The sequence below is a fragment of the Plectropomus leopardus genome, chromosome 10 (genome assembly GCF_026936395.1).
Source record: "Plectropomus leopardus strain MGB_pleo_1.0 chromosome 10, ASM2693639v1, whole genome shotgun sequence".
In the NCBI taxonomy this organism is placed as follows: domain Eukaryota; kingdom Metazoa; phylum Chordata; class Actinopteri; order Perciformes; family Serranidae; genus Plectropomus; species Plectropomus leopardus.
This window is the reverse complement of record NC_142185.1, coordinates 6,575,074-6,592,800: the sequence shown is the minus strand read 5'-3', so window position 1 is coordinate 6,592,800 and position 17,727 is coordinate 6,575,074. Positions and strand designations below refer to the sequence as shown.

Sequence of the window (17,727 nt, the reverse complement as noted above, 5' to 3'; positions counted from 1 at the left end):
TTATCCAATCATAATGACCTCACTGAACTTTCTGCCGTGCCTAATAAGATAACATACACTGACAGATAGAAGAGCAGATGGGAGACACAGGGCCTATGATACATGACACGAACTAGATGTCAAAATAAAACGATTCAACTCACTCAGGTATCGCTGCCTCATTGCATTTGCCCTATGTGTCATTTTTATGACTAATATAAATGAAAGGTTGAGCAGAATAAAAATGAAATTGCCTTTGTGAACCTTTCATGTGCTTATTAAATGTCACTAAGAACCATATTTACCATGGCTGTCTTATCTCCAGCATGAGATAAAATGTCATTTCAGTAAATCATTCTGACTCCAGGCTACATTTACATAAACAGCTGAAACAAATCAGACAAGGAGCTGTTTACCTTACCCCCCAGCAGTCAAACACATGTAAAGTAAAACCTATGAGTCATTTTCTATACAGAATTATCCATCCAACCCCAAACAAGAAATGGCGCGATACAGTGATGAGTGTTAGAAACACAAGCTTTAAGAACAAAAGAGGGATTCACCAGAGGCTTTGCTACATCAAACGCCTACACTACGATTATATGCTGATCCCCATATTTATCTCCCTCTGACTCCATCACATCTGATACTAATTAGCTATTATCTGTGCAAGTCTCAACATTGTATGTATCTGTAGTAGTCAACTTTAAGCCCTATTCACATAGGGATAGTATTACCTGGGGACCTCTGGTTATTTGTTATAGTTGCAGAAGTCGTCTGCTGTCTTAATCCTGTGTGAATCTGTAATGTCCGTAATTTGTTAAGAAATTCTGCTGCAAATTACCAAACACAGAGGTCATATGCAGTCCAGCTGGCACTGAATGTTTCTGCAAAAAAACAAATGCATTAAATTTGTATGTTTCATACATATTATATTAACATTTCTAAAACAATGTGAGGGATGGTGATGTGTCACCTGGTGTAAACTCAAATACTATTCTAAACTCAAGTTCCAACAGCAAAATAAATTCAATGTAAAATTCAATTCAAGTCACTTAACAAAACAGTTACTCTGTGTTACAGTAACAAACCTCAGTTTACACTTTAGCTTACAGTAAAATTAGTGCAATTTGAATAACACTAAAAGTTTTCTCTAACAGAAATAATTATAACTAGTACATTCTTTTTGCATTAAAATAGTCCAGCCTTAACAGGGCCTTAAGGCATACCGCTGCCTGCTGATATGAGTGCTGTATTTTCATATTTATAAGCACATATTCCTCTCATTTATGAGGTTATACAAGCTCCTGCACAGCTGACAACCCCATCCTGTAAATGTTTCAAAATAAAATGCATTGTATCAGCAACTGATGGCATTCTGTTTAGAGAGACAGACAGATAATTTTTGTTTTGAAAGGGAAGCAAGGAAGTTGAGGTAAAACAAACATCTCTGTATTTCCTCATCTCTGTGACAGAGAGAGACTTTAAACTGCAGTATAAAGTGGTATAGAGTCAATATAATCATTCAGTTTGTCAGCAGTCTATTCCTGCTGACAAATGCGTCACACGTAAAAAAAAAAAACGGCGAGCCACCCGTTCTCTAGATGTGCTGCAGCTGAGACGCAGCTCAGACAAACTTGATAACATGAGCACCGAAACAAAAACAACACGCTGAGCGCTGCTCACGCACTCATAAGGCTCGCTGTGTGAAACAGTGTGACGCGTTAACGCACGTTATGTGAATCAACATATTCACGTAATCGATAACATGCACGTCGCCCCAGTCCTAAAAACTACTATGCTTCAGCATCACTTTGATCCAACACTGGCCAGCTCAACTTGTTCATGCTCTCCCGCAGCACTCTAGAGGCTACAGTGACACACTATCGTCTCTCAGACCAGAATGTATTATTACAGAAGGGACGGTCCATCCCTAGATGCTTAGCAGTGGATATCTCTGCAATAAAATCAATAGGCATCTTGGACATAATGTCAAAGGTTTTACTTTTTCACCCTCTGTTGACTGGGTTTGAATGTTTTAAACTAAAATTATGTCCAGATCTTACAAAATGCACCTTTAGGGTTAATCTTTGACATCCCTATATCGGACAATGTGTGGCAGAATCTGTTCTCTTTAACTCAGAGCAAAGTTACAAATGACAATGCACATGATGTTCAGGGAATAATGCCAGTAAATTCAAGTAAAATAAAGACTCTGTCTGTCTGTTTTTCCTGTATGAATACACCCAGTGACTTCTTGATCAACCCTTAAAGGACAAACAGAGAGCAGATAAAAAATACTCAGTGGAGAATAAGTCTGAGTCCAATTAAGGCTTTTAACTTCTCCTGAATGACAAGCTACAATACATTCAGTTGAAGAAGGAAGTGTCTGTGAATCCACTAATCGTAAGCAGACCACTACAGAACAAGTGCAACAGGCAACAATTCACAGCTAAATGCAAGAAAGAAGAGAGCTTTCTTCCTTTTTTTCAACCTTTGCTTCCTCCCTTTTCTTCCGCTCTGCGCTTCCCACTACCCAAATGGCCTTACAATGAACAGTCACCTGCTTTTCATTTGGGAGAAAAATGCACCCCAGGCATTCCAGTCTCTCCTTCCTCCCCCCCTGATCAACCCTCTCTAACTCCACTCTCACATGCATTTCATCTCAGTGAGGTGGATCCCAGGGAGGAAATTACTCAGTCATCCAGAAGTGAATGGGGGGAAAAAATCCCTTCTTTTTCACAGATCATCAGCATCACTAAGAGAGTAACACAGAGTGGTCATCTTGTCTTGGTTGTCAGGATTTGGTACTCAATCAACTCTCTGAGTAAAACAAAAGGTGACCCAGGAATATATTTTTATGTGTGGGGGCAAAGAAGACACAAACAGGCAGAAACTAGTTTTGGTAAAGATGTCCTTCAATTTTATGCAGGTAAGACCTAGATAGCACAGCTTAGGCTCTAATTCTCTTAACTGGTGACTAGATTTTCTATAGATGTGAATGTGAGTGATAATGGTTGTCTCTGTCTTTGTATCAGCCCTGTGATTGACTAGCAGCATGACCAGGGTGCACCCTTCCCACCACCCAGTGTCAGCTTGGATTGACTCCAGTTTTGTTTTTAGCAATGAATGGTTACTGAGTAGCAGGTGGCACCTTGTACAGTAGCCTCAGCCGCCAGTGTGTGAATGTGTGTGTGAATGTGTGAATGTGTCATGGAGTCTGAAAGCACTTTGAATGGTCAAAAGACTAAAAAGGCGCTATACAAGTGCAGTCCATTTACCATACTATTTACCATTTAGCAATGCTAGCAGCAGTGATGGCTACGTCAGTCGGATATTGGATTCATTGCCACTGAATTTGGTACAGAAATTTAGACATTCATGGACTCCACAGGTGAACTGTAACAATGTCAGTGGACCCTTGAGTCTTTATCTAGCACCATTCAAGTTAAAATTTGAAATGGTCCAATACTTTGGTTTAACATCAGCCTCGTAGGCCTATATCATTCATCCATCCATCCATTCCTCCATCAATCCAGGCTAAGCAAGGTACTCTCGACATCCCTCTCCCCAGCGATGCTTTCCAGCTCTTCCTGTCACACCGCAAGGAGGTCCCAGGCCAGACAAGATATATAATCCCTCCAGCCAGTTCGGGGTCTACCTCAAGGCCTTCTATCAGTTGCCCGGAAAACCTGCAACAGGAGGCATTCAGGTGGCTTCCTGATCAGATGCCCAAACTATCTCAACTCCCCCCTTTCGGCAAGGACCAGCAGCTCTTCTCTGAGCTCCCTCTGAATGTCTGAGCTCCTCACCCTATCTCTGAAGCTGAGCCTAGCCACGCTAAGCAGGTAACTCATTTCGACCACTTGTATCCACAATCTCATTCTTTCGGTGCCTACCCAAAGCTCATGACCATAGGTGAGAGTCAGGACATAGATGGACCAGTAAATCAAGAGCTTCGCCTTCCAGGAGAGCTCCCTCTTCACCACGATGGTCTGGTGCAACCCCCGAATCACTGCTGACACTGCGTCATACCGCCTGTCCACCCCATGCTCCATTTTAAACTCACTCCTGAACAAGACCCCTTCACTTGGGGCAGTAACTCAGTTCCAACGCAGAGGGTTACTGCCCCAAACGAAAGGGTTTTCCAGCAGAGAACCACAGCCTCAGACTTGGAGGTACTGTCTCCCATTACAAACTTTGCTGCAGATTAAGTTTGGTTTGCATTGCAAATGCTCTACCACTTACTTTTTACATCATTCCCAGAAAAAACACACACACATTCTCCAACATTTACAAGCCAGAGAACTTGTCCTGAACACAAGTCTGAAAATATTAAATGAAACATGAGAATAAGTGAATATGGTAGAATTAAATACTTATTTATTCATTTTTCAATTATTTAGAATGACTTTCTCCTTCCATTTCTAAATCCTTGAATGAACCCAGAGAAAAAAAACAAAGTTTGTCCATGTGGTTTTATGAGGTGATTTTATCGGACAAAGCACCTCGGGCATCTCAGAAAAGAAAAACTGAAAAACTTATTAATTCAATATAGTGCCAAAACAAACTACACACTGCTTGTAAAAATTCCAAAGTGATTTTGTGATTTGTTTTGTACAAGGATGTATCCATGTGTACAGGGTTAGTGTCTGAATCCCTTTATCTCCAGAAAGCTGCATGACACAAACTTGAAACCACATGACTCAAAGATAAAGACTAAGTCCTTAATTCATAGAGTAAAGGAAGAGGAACTAACATCTGTACACTTTTATGAAATCATAGCAGAAAATCCATATTTGGCATTAATTTGTCAATACATCCCGCTTTGCTTACCGTTGATATGTTCACTTATTCTTCTTTACATTGTATGCGTTCTACATTTTGGTTTTGTTGTCCGATGTTTTGATTTTGTCCCAAGTAATTAATTTGTTTTTGTTGTTGTAACCCATGTTGATGGTGATTTCCTGGCCTGGATTTCAGTATGTGTTTTGAAATCTTTGGACAAATCCTTATTAAGCAACTCACAAAAGTTTCGTTCCATTTGTTTTTGATTGAAATCTCCAAATGGTTTGAGATAAGCTTTCAGTTTTAAGAAAACAAAGCTCTGAATTTTTTCTCACAGCATTGTGATATAGCAGCCTATGAAAACAAATGATGCATGCAGAACAAAGATGGCTTAAAGCCCTAAATAAAAGCAAGATGGACGGACGTTGCCAATAAGATTGATTTGGTGGGATGAAACAGGTTTAATCAAAGACAGCCATCATAAGTTCATCATAAGAGCAAACCGCCAAGGGAAAACAGCATGTGTTGCATATCGTGCTGGGTTGGCAGAGACTCAGGCACTTGGATGAGAATGATGAAACTAAAACCAAAAGTTTTTTGGGAAGGATGGGGATGACATGTTTTGGGATTTTGTTCTCATGATTAGATCTCATCATTTCCTGAAGAGGTTCCTTCTGGTCTTCTGAACTAGTTAAAGATCTTTGGACTGTTTCCTAAAATACCTCAAATAAGGAAATTTCAAATACATCCAACAAATGACTTGTGGCACTGACGATAATACCGACCAAGTCACTTACAGAGTATGAATCAGAAGAATGATCAAACCAAAACCCCTCTAATGCAAATCCAAATCCCTTTGGAGAAATGCACAGGCAGCGCAGCAGGACGCTGTCAGCGCCACTTCCAATGAGCATTGTTTGGCCTCACACTTGAATGCATAGGTATCCACAGGAGGTCTCAGATCACATCCAGAGTTAGAGGTTATCATGGCATTACCAAGTTCTGTGGGCCCCTTTGGTGAGGGCCCTTGACTGACAGACTGGAGAAATGGTGCCAAAAAAGATCTTGATCTCCCAAAACAATCCTAAATCTAGAGCTGGCACTGTCGAGAAATAAATACTGTCATGGAGAAAGCTCCAAGCTCTTATTCTTGACCCCTGCACAATGCTTCGTGATCTCAGAACTCCCATACTCCCATATAATGCTTAAAGATTTGGCATCAGCTTTAATAAAGTGACATGTTTCCTGGGTTTGATCACTGATTTGTTGCGGTGTAAAAACAGCATCTTGTTAAAATATCTTTTACATAAGTTTGACTTGGCTGCTCTGTTCTGCTCTGGCAGTGAAGAAGTAAAAAGTTTGACTTTATATGTACATGTAAGGAATGTTTTGGCATATAATGACTGAGTTGCACACATGAGATGTGAAGCATAGCCTTATAAGGCGGCTTACATGGGGTCAATGAAAAAGACATTGAACCTTTAAAGCCAGGCTATGTAACCTTTGCTGGATAGCGGCCTCTATGACCACAAATGGAAATTAACAAATTGGTGTGTTTGCTTCCTGTTTTAACTTTGTGATGAACCACAGAAAAGTTTGTCTGTAGCTTGCTAAAAAAAACATACTGTAGAGCAAGTAGAGGAGATCTGAAAAATTTAGCAAAATGACTGTCAGTTATGTCAGTTAAACAAGTCAGGTTTCCATCTGAATGCAAGGTGAAATTTCTACACATTTTTTGATAATCTGCAGGAGAAAATGTGTCTTATTGCACTTTTCCATGGAAATATATATTGGTTTGACTGATAAGCAGTAGGAGATCCTAATTCCCCGATTAGGTTCCACAGCAGAAGAATGCACAACGAGATGAAAAATCAAAAGAACGCCAGTGAAACCTCAAATAAAGGAAAACTTGGATGTAAATGACAAAGAACACACTGGACAATGAAAATAGAGAATTAGAAATAATTGATATTACAGCTTCCTTGGAAAAATTTTGCAAACAAACCTGTGCAGTTACATAAGCGTTTATAAGCCCACAGAGATGACAAAGAGAGATTTCAATGGCCAATTTCAATGGTTGCATTGACAGTGCGCCATGACTGTACTTTTTGCAATATTTAGATATTGTTTTTTTAGAATTTTTGGTGTTTCCACACATTTTTTATGCACAAATTCAAAATATGATTTTAAAAAACTAAATAGAAAGACACCACCAGAAGTATCTCTTAATAAGTTGGCTTATATTAGCTATAATAACATGGTTTTACCAGACTAAGAGTACTGAATTGAGCAAGGGTGTGTTTTATTGCTTATAACTTTAACTTGTAATTTGTAAAAGGAAAACTTTGCTGCTTCTTCTTTTAAAAATAACAATCTCATTTACAGCAGAAATCACATATAGGGCTTATTCATGCTCAGCATTGGACATGTATACAGCCTTTTGTATAGCCTTCTGTCTATACTCTGCAATTATTTTGTCTGTGCACTTTTTTAAAGTTTTCGAAAAAAGAATGAAACTGAGCAGTACCATCTAAGAGCATGGGGGCAGTGTAGCATAATTCAAGCAAGATACAGCAAGGACATTTTAAAAATGGCAGAACTCTGCAATAGAGTGAAAATAATTCTCTGCCCAAATCCTGGGATGTATTTAATGGCCTCACAGACCTCCACCATCTAAAACGCTGCCTCTGTTTAAGGGTACATTATAAGGACCTCCCACATCATTGCCTTGTTTGTTGTTGTGTCAAACTTTTCACTTTTCCCTTTAGTGCTATCTGTTGGCTGTATCCATGCCAAAGATGCATGGAAATATGAGCGCAGTGACATTTGAAACGGACGTATCTATTTTCATATCTCAAGGGATTACAAATGAGCTCATAAACTGTGAATGGACCAATAATGGACCTAATAAAAAACAATAAAAACATGTGGTCTGGCCTCTATGGACAAAGCAGACTGCATTAATATAAGCTAAAACAGTTTGTCTCAGGAACAAGTTATAATAATACGTAATAGTACACAAATCTGACAGCAGTAATAGTCCAGTGAACAGAGTGGACAGAAGTGACAGCTTTAAATGAATAATGTATTGGTAAAAGTTGGGATGAGGGTTGGCGTGTGTCCATATTGGTATATGATAACTGCTGAATTGCTGAATAGCAGCATTATGTCATGATGGCAGTCTGATAACCACCTGCTCTCGGTGCCACAAATGGGTTCTTGTTCCTGATATAATCTCAGATTCTCTTACATTCATTGGATTAGGATAATGTATGTTTTCTGCTTAACAAAGTCTAAAACGATTTCTGTAATAAAGATGCTTGTGTTATAAAAATCACTGTATCATTAACATCACCAACAACTGAACAACTAAATTGCAGAGGACTTGTTTTGCTCCAATACCGAGGGAGTCCCACAACAAGCTTCCTGTTAGCTGCACAATCCTAACTACTACCAGGTCCTAACACCTCGCCACTCTCTAGAGCAAAGTCTGCAGCCAGTCCCCACAGATGTTTCACTTCTCTAACAGTGACCTCTGACCTTCCCTCTCAAGGGACTAACAGGCATTTCGGTGAGTAATGTTGCCTGTATAAATTTATGGTCGACATAGACAAGTGTAAATTTTAAAATTTCAGATTTATTGCACTAAACCCAGAGTGGCTGAAAAAAAAGCACAGAACATGTTATAGAAGGTGTTACAACATCTTCAGGTATGAGTATAAAGACTGAATTTATATTACATCACTACTGTGAAAATCTGAGATAAAGTCTGCCTTATCTACAAAAAAACACTAATATACAAATTTTGACTGAATTTAGCAACCACTCATTACTTAAAATAGAAACCACATAAAACTTTACTTTTAAACAAAAAAATGTAATCTAAACAACTACAAAGTACAAGCACCACTCACACTGCAATGCTGATGAGCTGCATTGTGCAAAGATGAACACAACATACTTTTTCATTTACTCATCACTAAAGTGTCAATCATCAAGAAAAAATAGCCCTGAAGATGCTGCTGAAAAGGTTATGGGGTATTTAAAATCAAAAGAGTAAATGCTTTTTAGGACCAGAAATTGAAAAAATGCCCAAATTGATTGATTTCTTGCCTTCCAGAGTTGACATTTTGACCTGATTTAGCAAGTTAATGAAGAGAAATGAAAAGACTGTGGAACTAGAAAGAGACGATTCTGTAGATCCTAAAGTTCATGGAAATCTGATCATTAGTTATCGAGAGGGGTTGATATGAACCAAAGTGTTGGTCAAAGGTCACTACGAGCAGAGACAAGTTCTGGACATGAGGTGAAGGGGTTACCAAAATCATCAGGACTCATTTGCTAGGAAGTTAATGGCAACTGTTGACCTTTGTGTGGGTAATTTTTTTTGTTTTGTTTTTTTTGGATGCAACTGAAATTAACCAGGATCCATCTAGATCAAGCATCAAAAGCTAAAAGTAGCAAAAAGAAAAGGGATATCTGAAGTCCAATATTCTTTGGTGCAAACAGCTTGACTTAAACTTGCTTGTCATTGTAAATGCTTGTCTGAAATTCAGAGTATAACTGCTGTTATACTAAACCTTATATGTGTCCCTGCCATACATGACTTCACACAACCAAAACCAAATGTGACAGAACGACTGTATGAAACTCATGACATGAAATAATAGCCTTAAAGGCATGGTGCAGTACATTTTGACTGCCATGGTTTTTTTTCATTACTGCTAATCTGTCTATAATGTGTCCTAATGATGGCATGTCCTACCTCTAACAGAATTAAAGCATGTGATGAACATGACATGGCACATAACCAGAGGTGAAAAGGCCAAGTGCTATTACTTTCTTGGAGGCCAAGCAGGTTACAGCCCTTCAGAGACATGAGATAACGTTGCATTACATTGGAAACAAGAGCGTGAGGAGGCATGATGTCAGAGATGATGCAGAGATGATATTACTCGATAAACACAAGGGAAAAAATGACTGTTGTTCACTTCTGTGCTCACTTTAAGTATGAAGTTGAAAAATCTGCAAAATATACAATACAGCTGACCACTGGTTCAGTGTATCTCATAAAATTACTGTATGCCACATAGATTTATTTCAGCTGCAGTAAAGTAGGAGATGTGAGAAACTTATATCACCAATAAAAATGAGGATAAGCAGACTTAAATATGGTCTAGAAGTAAATATTCCTGGATCAAGAAGAGAAAAATGGGGAAATTAGAAACCAGTCAAATTTCTGAATCCTGAAACTCACTCTGGGGAAAACCAGAAGGCCATGGGAGGTTTAAGGCCAATGTGCCCAGTGAAGCATGCACAATGCTGGGGGTCTCCTCAGAAACGAAAGGGGTGGGTGGGAGATGTTAAACAAAGCTCAACAACTCTCATAAATCAACTGAGCAAGGGGTTAAACTTCCCTTTTTGTTGTTCAAGATTTTTCAACCACGATCCAAAGAGCACGCCAAGATGAAACAGCAAACATCCCCGGGATGGCAACAACAGGGTGAGTCCACTAAGAAGGAACATGACTGCATGGCAAATCCATTATAGTAAAAAACATAGAGGCAACGTAAACCCAGATGTTACAATTACCGAAATGTTGCCGTATTTCAAAGGGGCCTCACATGTGGAACATTTTTCAACTCAAATCAGAGGTAATCTCAGGAACTTGGATGGGGGGGTCAAACTATAAACAGAACAAGAGAAAAAAAGGCGGGTGAGAAGGATGAGTGCAGGGGATATGAGAAAAGAACCAAAAATAAAGGAATAACCATAATAAGTCCTTTCTACGCATCCTGCTCTCAGAAGCAAAAGGTAGGAATCAGAGTCGGATTGAAACAGCATCAACAGATTTAAGGGGTTGTCTATTTTCAAGTCAAAACAACAGCGGACCAATGACCTAACATTCCTGAGTTGACACCATTTCCCAGAGCAATCCTTCTGAGACCAAACTCTGAACCTAGATGCACTGAGCGTCCGTTAATGGATATCGATCATCCCGAGTAGTCCTTTGAACCGTGACAACTCTGAAGGTTTAGCCACACATCAATATTTGTGAGGCGGCGATCTGAGGCACTGTTTCCTACAACAGCACCTTGTTAGATTAGAGCCACCTGTACACCGCTACCAACGCCTTTACAACTGCCTGGAGCCCACCCTTTTGATTGCACCAGTTTGCTGTAAAAGCAGACGCATTCATGACTGGGCATTCTTGAATGTCAACAGAATGTGCATGCCCTTTAAACTTTCTCTCAGCAAGAGGTAGAGGACATTTGGTTGGTTTTGCAGCCCTTTCAGAGAAACCTGATAAAACTCTCCCTAAAACCCTTTTTTGGCATTCATTAATTATTCAGTGTTTGGTGCAGGAGTGGCAGTCTTTCAAAGGTCTTCTTTCAAGGCCCCTTGCACCATCCGTGCTTACTTTGCCCTCCGATCTTGCCCAGAGCATCTTCTGCTCATTTCCTTTGTCCTTCAAGTTGTTCTCGTCATTTCCTATCTTTCCTTGAGCATTTTCTCTCTGCTTCTAGGCTGGAAAAATCTCCCTTTATCCAAGACCATCCTGCTCTGAGAGAAGGAAACCCTCCCTATTCAAGGCCAGGCTGAGGAATAGATCTTGCGTAGTTCATAGAAATGGTCTGTTTCCTGCATCTGTACTTACTCACTCTCACATGCTCATTCTCCTTGTACCCATCTCTCTCTTCCACTTCTCTGTTGCCTAATAACAGCTTTTGCAGCTGTACTCACTTTCCCATCTGCACAGGAGTATGTCTGTATCCATACGAGGCAAACCTGATCAGTCTAGACAGAAGTACAACAATATATCGCCACAAGGAAGAAGTACCATTTGAGCATTGAGCAATTCTTTGTGATCTTTAGTGGTCTTGGAAGATCTTTTGGCAAAGATTTGTGCTTTGATTGGAATGAAAAGCACATCCCCAAAAAAAGGTTAGTCTGAACCCAAATTTTAATCCCAATCTGTTGGAGTATGTGCCCAAATAAAGGTTGTTTTAGGGCCAAACAAAGATGTGCTATTAATGCAGGGGCTCAGATCGAACCCCGCCTCCTTAAGTGAGCTCGCTTTGTCATACAGTGCTCTGATGCAGTCAATCAGTGACCCAGAGCTTAGCTGGGGGGCTTTGAGATTCTTTTACGACCCCCCTTTCACCTCGCCTCCCGCTCCTCAAAAGAAAGAACGGTAATTAACTGATGAAGAGCTCTGTAAGATTATCCAGTCTCCTCGCCAAGGACTGCAGCTCTGTCGGTGGTGTGCAGTCATGTCCCAAAGGACCACTGCAGAATGGGGAAGGATGGATCTCAATGGTCTATTCAACTACTCTCCTCTTTCATCCTCTATTCAGCTGAGAAGGAGGAGAGCAGCATGCCATGTTGTATATTTGAGTCAGGAATGTTCTTTCATATCAGCACAAATTAGGAAAAGCACTCACTGTGTTTTAAGACAAATGTTGAGACCATGGTCACAATGCTTTTAGCGCTGACATGCACACATGCACACAGTTCTTCGCTGACCACATCACAGCTTAGAGGGCACACAAGTGCACAAACAACCCCTCACTGCGAGCGGGAATGCGCGGCAGATTGAATTATACAAGAGAAAGCAAAAATAGCTGTGTGTCCCAACCACCTAGAGTGAGACAGAGCGGGACACAGAGGGAGTGAGGGTGAGAAAGAGAGGCTGAGGGGAAGAGAGCAGGGGATCCGTTTAATTCAACTCAGTGTCGGAGCAGACACGTTGCTACTTTGCATGGAAAATATGTTTCTGGAGGGAGAAAAACACAGAGCTTGTCTCACGTTTGCACACCCTCCCATTTCCCCTCATAAGATCTCTCTCATTCAAATGTGTCACCGTGCCAAGGCCCCCCACAGCCGGGGTCCCAACCCTCAACCCAGCCCCCGACAAGCAGACCACCCAATAGATACCCAGCTTGATTTGATCCGGGCTTCCCGAAGGGTACTGGCATGAAGTATCAACTCTTGAATGAACCAGCAATGTTTCTCAGAGTGGTACAAAATCATAACAAAAGTATTGTGGCAAATCAAGCTGATTCCATCAGCCACTTAACTGACTCTGTATGTTTACATGATGTTAGAAAAAGTTGAATGATTGTGATAGTCAGACTAAAACTGGACTTCTACAACTAAGATCGTCCCAAATGGAATTTCTCTAAGTCAGACTTACACACGTAGATAATGCAGTTGCGGGTTGATTTGCTCTTTCATGTATATGCCTCAGTCTGACCTGAATTGGCCTAAGTGTTCTGCACATGCTCCATATACTCCACACCAGGCTTTAACCTGGGACTAGAACAGCATAAATCCATAGAAGAAAACTGGGAAAAAAAACAACACAAGACGAAGAAGGAAGGAAAACAAAACAAGACGAAGAAAGCATTGTGGGCACTGTGTGTACGCAATGCACAGTGCCAAAAAGTTATCCTTGTTTTCACATTTCGACATGCAACCCATTAGCCGCTTGCTAACATAATAGATCAACCAGAAGAAGGTCCGATAGCAACTACCTAAAAGGAGACATATCGCTACCTACCATACTGGAGTCGGACATACTTCCGTCAATAAATTGATTCTCCCCCAGTGCTTGCAAACTGGAACAAGGACAGTAGTCCAATTAGATGGCCTGAATGAGCTATAACCGAAGCACTTAAATGTGCGTGTAAACATACTGACTTTACAAGACATGACTCATGGATTTTTTAAGTGATTAGTAAATGATGAACATGTGTTGCAGAATTGAATTATGCCTCTTGGATCAGTATGCAGCCTGACTTTACTGTGCATAGAAACATACTGACTCATGCACTTCAAAACTTGCAGCTCAATGATGACATTTGCAAAGTTATTCAATTTGCATTGCCAGGGTTTGCACTGAATTCTGCAAACTGGTCATAGCATTGACTGATCTTTGCTGACAGTTACAAATCAACCATGATCCCAGTTGAAAAGTTATCTCACCCAGAACATGCAGGACAGGCAGACCCAGGTGCGTGCAGGTCCCGCCAGAGCTGCTGGCAGGCTTAGAGAGACAGATGGCATGGTGACGGGCAGAGTGATGCTGCTGCTGCTGTTGCTACAGACCAGTGAGCTTCCTTAAGTATAATCCAGCCGGGAGAAAAGTTGCCCTACGCTGCACAGCCATGACTTCCCTGGGCGTAAACCCTCTCTTTCACCTCCTGCTTTCTCCCTCTTCCTCACTGTCTGACTTGCTTTCCCCTCCTAGTGTCTCTCCTCTAAATTGGATCCTGACTGCTTCTCCTCCGCGCTCACTCTGGCTCTCTACCCCTCTGTCGGGGAAACTTTCACAAAGCTTTTTTTTTTTTTTTTTCGGCTGGGGGTCAGGCTGCCCCCACCGCTTCACAGGAGCAAAGGGGGAGGGGGTGCTCTGCTTATTATCCATCTCTTTCGCCCCTCCTCTCTCTCTCTCATCCCATGTCTCCCTCCCTCTTTAGCCCTCTAAGTCTCACCACTTTTAATTTCATTCATTCCTTGATCCCACCCCCTCCCCGTTCATCCCCCTCAGCATCCGTCCCACTTCACCTCCCCCTCCATCTCTCTCTTGCACAGTTTGCCTGTGTATTTCTGTATCAAGGCCCATTTTAATATTTCATAAACTCTGTCTCCCCCTGCATTCACCCGTGTGATAAATGTCCGCTGGCATTTCTCCTGATCTTGAAAAATGCTTTACTGAATAAGTTTGGACATCAGAGAAAACGCCTGCTATATACATTGTCAGTCGGTGCTCAAAATGCCTCAAGTTTGCCAAAAGTTGAGTTGAATTATGACACCCACTCTCATTATAACACTGTTTGACTTTATTTGATCAAATTTTTCATCAAAATTTTCAAAAACCTAACTACAATGAAAAACAGCTGTTACTTTACATATCAAATTCTTTGACTAACAATATTAGCTACAGTCACCTGTTTCCACTAATTCACTCTCTCTGTAAAGAGACTTAAATTAAGACAGTAGAAATAAGTGCACTAAATTAATTGTAGATTTATAAATCCACTCTGGAGGGAATTCAGCTAATGATCATTACATGCAATATAAGCCAGGCATCTTTTCCTCTTATTTTCCTGATCATCAACAAATTCCAAAATATTAAAAGCATTGATCAGTTTCTCTGTAGTTTCTGAATTCAAGTCCAGTTTTTGCTACTAAAAACATCTCAAAGTAAATCTCAAAACACATGCCACAAATTTAAAGTTGTGTGTTTTAAAACAGGCAAAGTAATTTTTAGTGCTGTGCCCAACTCAGAATCTTATTAAGTTGCTGTGAGCTGTAAATTTAGTGAAGGCAAAGGTAGAGTTTCCAACTCATTCATTTATTTTTGACGGACTATTTTATAGTTTTGGAGCTGGACAGTAGGAGTGCCAGTGAAATATATATATATATATACATATATATATATATATATATACATACATATACACACATACACATACACATACATATATATATATATATATATATATATATATATATATATATATATATATATATATATACATATATATATATATATATATATATATATAGGCTAATGTTTTGTTACTGATTGCAGAGTGTACTCTGGGCACAGACAGAGCAGCGGAGCACCAGGGCCAGTGAAAGTGAAACTTAACTGTTCATTCTGATGGGTCTAAAAGTTCCACAGTAACTGCTTCTCTCATTTATCAATGTGATCAGCTCTGACCAGATTGTCATATCAATTATCCATGCTGCAACTCAAACTGCTGCTGAGGAAGAAAGAACTCATGGAGAGTCCTGCCTACGCTGCATTCATGGCCCCACAAAAACATTTGTATTTAGAGAGCGGGACAGAATGACAAAAAAAGGGACACACACAAGATAAAAAATATATGTGTATTTGCTGCTGTTGAGGACTCATTTCAGCAGCGAGTTAACATACACTTGGTGCTCAACTGTGTACTTACATCAGCAGAACAGTGTGTGTGTTGATTGACTTAAAAAACATTTCAGTGTTTTTATGGTAAGAAAGGAACAGGTCACTCAGTGCAACAACGTGGCACATTGTTTTATATACTGGTTTCTGGAAAACAATGGAGCTCTGAGGCATAGAGGAAGAAGATATTGTATTGACACACATTACCATTTAGTAGAACCTATAAAAAAGTCAATGTTGGTTTTGGTCTGTTGCTTGGATTTGTTCAAAATAAGAAAAATATCACCAGCCTTATCTGAAACACTCCTTCACCATTTAAATCGCACTCTTGGCATCCCACACATTTCCCCTTCACAAAGAAAAAACACAGAAGTCTAACACAGTGGCCTCAAGCAGAGCCCCGCCCCCCTCCATCTTCAGCCTTTACTACAGAGAAAGAGCACAGAGGGGCCGGGAAGCAAAAGCTGCTTCATTAAGTTCTTACTGCTCATCAATGACCATGTTAGCCTCATGCGTGACCCTTTATCCCCTTGTGTGGGTAGCCCGTTTTTCACACACACACAAGCACTGCAAACCTCCACAGAACTGTAACCATTACCCAGTGGTGGGCTACATGCACCTGTAAACACTCATGGAGCCTTATTCTTCTAAGGAAAGATTCTCACACGCAAAGGAAATTTCTGAAAACTTCCTGAAAACATAAACACACATAATCTAAACTATCCACTCACCGAATGCATACACACAAACATTCACCAATAACCACCTACTGCTCTCCCACTCTCACACACACACTCACGTCTTTCTCACACACTGCATAAATACACAAACCCACCCACACACACAGAAACATACAAACTCACACACTCACCCACTGGCATTGAGGATTAATCCCCTGGTATTTCCTGCAGGCCACCCCTACGGAGACAAATTCACTAAAGGAGACAATGTTAGAAAGAGAGAAAACATTTGAACTTAATCCCCCCCAACCAACCAAACACACACACACACACACACACACACACACACACACACTCCAGCTGAATGTTTGTCTGAGAAATGCAAGAACTTTGCAGAAACTATGTTATTTTTCCACATTACTGCATATTTGTGTCTTTTTAGGGCCTCAACTAAAACACATTTTAGGTACTGCAATTTTTTCAATTATATATCATTATGCATGTAATGATTATTATCATGTTTGACAATTACCAACATTACATCTGAGTCCAAGCCTGTTTGACCAACAGTCAACCCCCACAGTCAAAAAGTGACTTTAAAATGTCACTGAAGTGAAGAAAACCAAACAAATCTGAACATATCCATTTGCTGCAGTAATAATTTGCAAAATCAAGATTGACACTTTTGTTTTTTTGTTTTGTTTTTTTGTAATGACCGATACCCAGAGATGCTCAAAAGTTGTTTTTTTGCATGTCCAAGTCAAGTCACAAGTCCTTGGTAGCAAGTCTAAGTCTCTGATAATGATCAAATTAAGATTGTTCATGATGCCCAAACCTTGAGTCTGAGTCAAGTCTCAAGACTTTTGAGGACAGACTCGAGTCCCCATCTCTGCCCGTAACATCAATATATTGCAATAGGCCTGCACTTAATATCATACTCTTACAGTTTACCTGATAATGTCAGACATATTCCCTAGTCATGGACATCTTTATTTGTTTTTCATGAGCATCAGTCATTGATAAATGAAAGATATTCATGACAACAGTGAAGCAAACATTTGTTGGTCACAATGGTCACAAACAAGGTGTTAACACAACATGCTGTATCAATCTGAGATCATGAGTCTAACTTGTGAAGTCGTGTTTTGGCCACCTGGAGAATGCAGGTCTCATATTCTCACTGCATCTAGCTCTGTTTTGGTCTCCACCAACTTCTGAGGGAAATATCAGGCTTTTAATTAAATGCTCCACTATGTTCACCAGCTGCGTCTGGGTACTGTTTGTTGCAGGTAGTACAGTGCGAGATTAGAGCTTTGTTGGCAAAAACAAGGTTGACGA

At 40.3% G+C, this 17,727-nt stretch overlaps 1 protein-coding gene across 11 annotated transcripts in view; it reads right to left on the bottom strand.

The window, feature by feature from the left end:
* tns1b (tensin 1b) overlaps window positions 1–17,727 on the bottom strand; it is a 217,433-nt gene that overhangs the window by 160,229 nt on the left and 39,477 nt on the right. Inside the window, exon 1 of one of the 11 annotated variants that reach the window (XM_088082950.1) lies at window positions 13,756–14,084. The exons of 9 other annotated variants lie outside the window; for them this stretch is intronic. In XM_088082950.1, coding sequence (XP_087939076.1) covers window positions 13,756–13,836 — 81 coding nt within the window. In that variant the 5' untranslated portion in view covers window positions 13,837–14,084. Of the gene's footprint in view, window positions 1–13,755; window positions 14,085–17,727 lie in introns of those variants that run through there. One more of the 11 variants, XM_088082957.1, reaches the window with a different exon arrangement.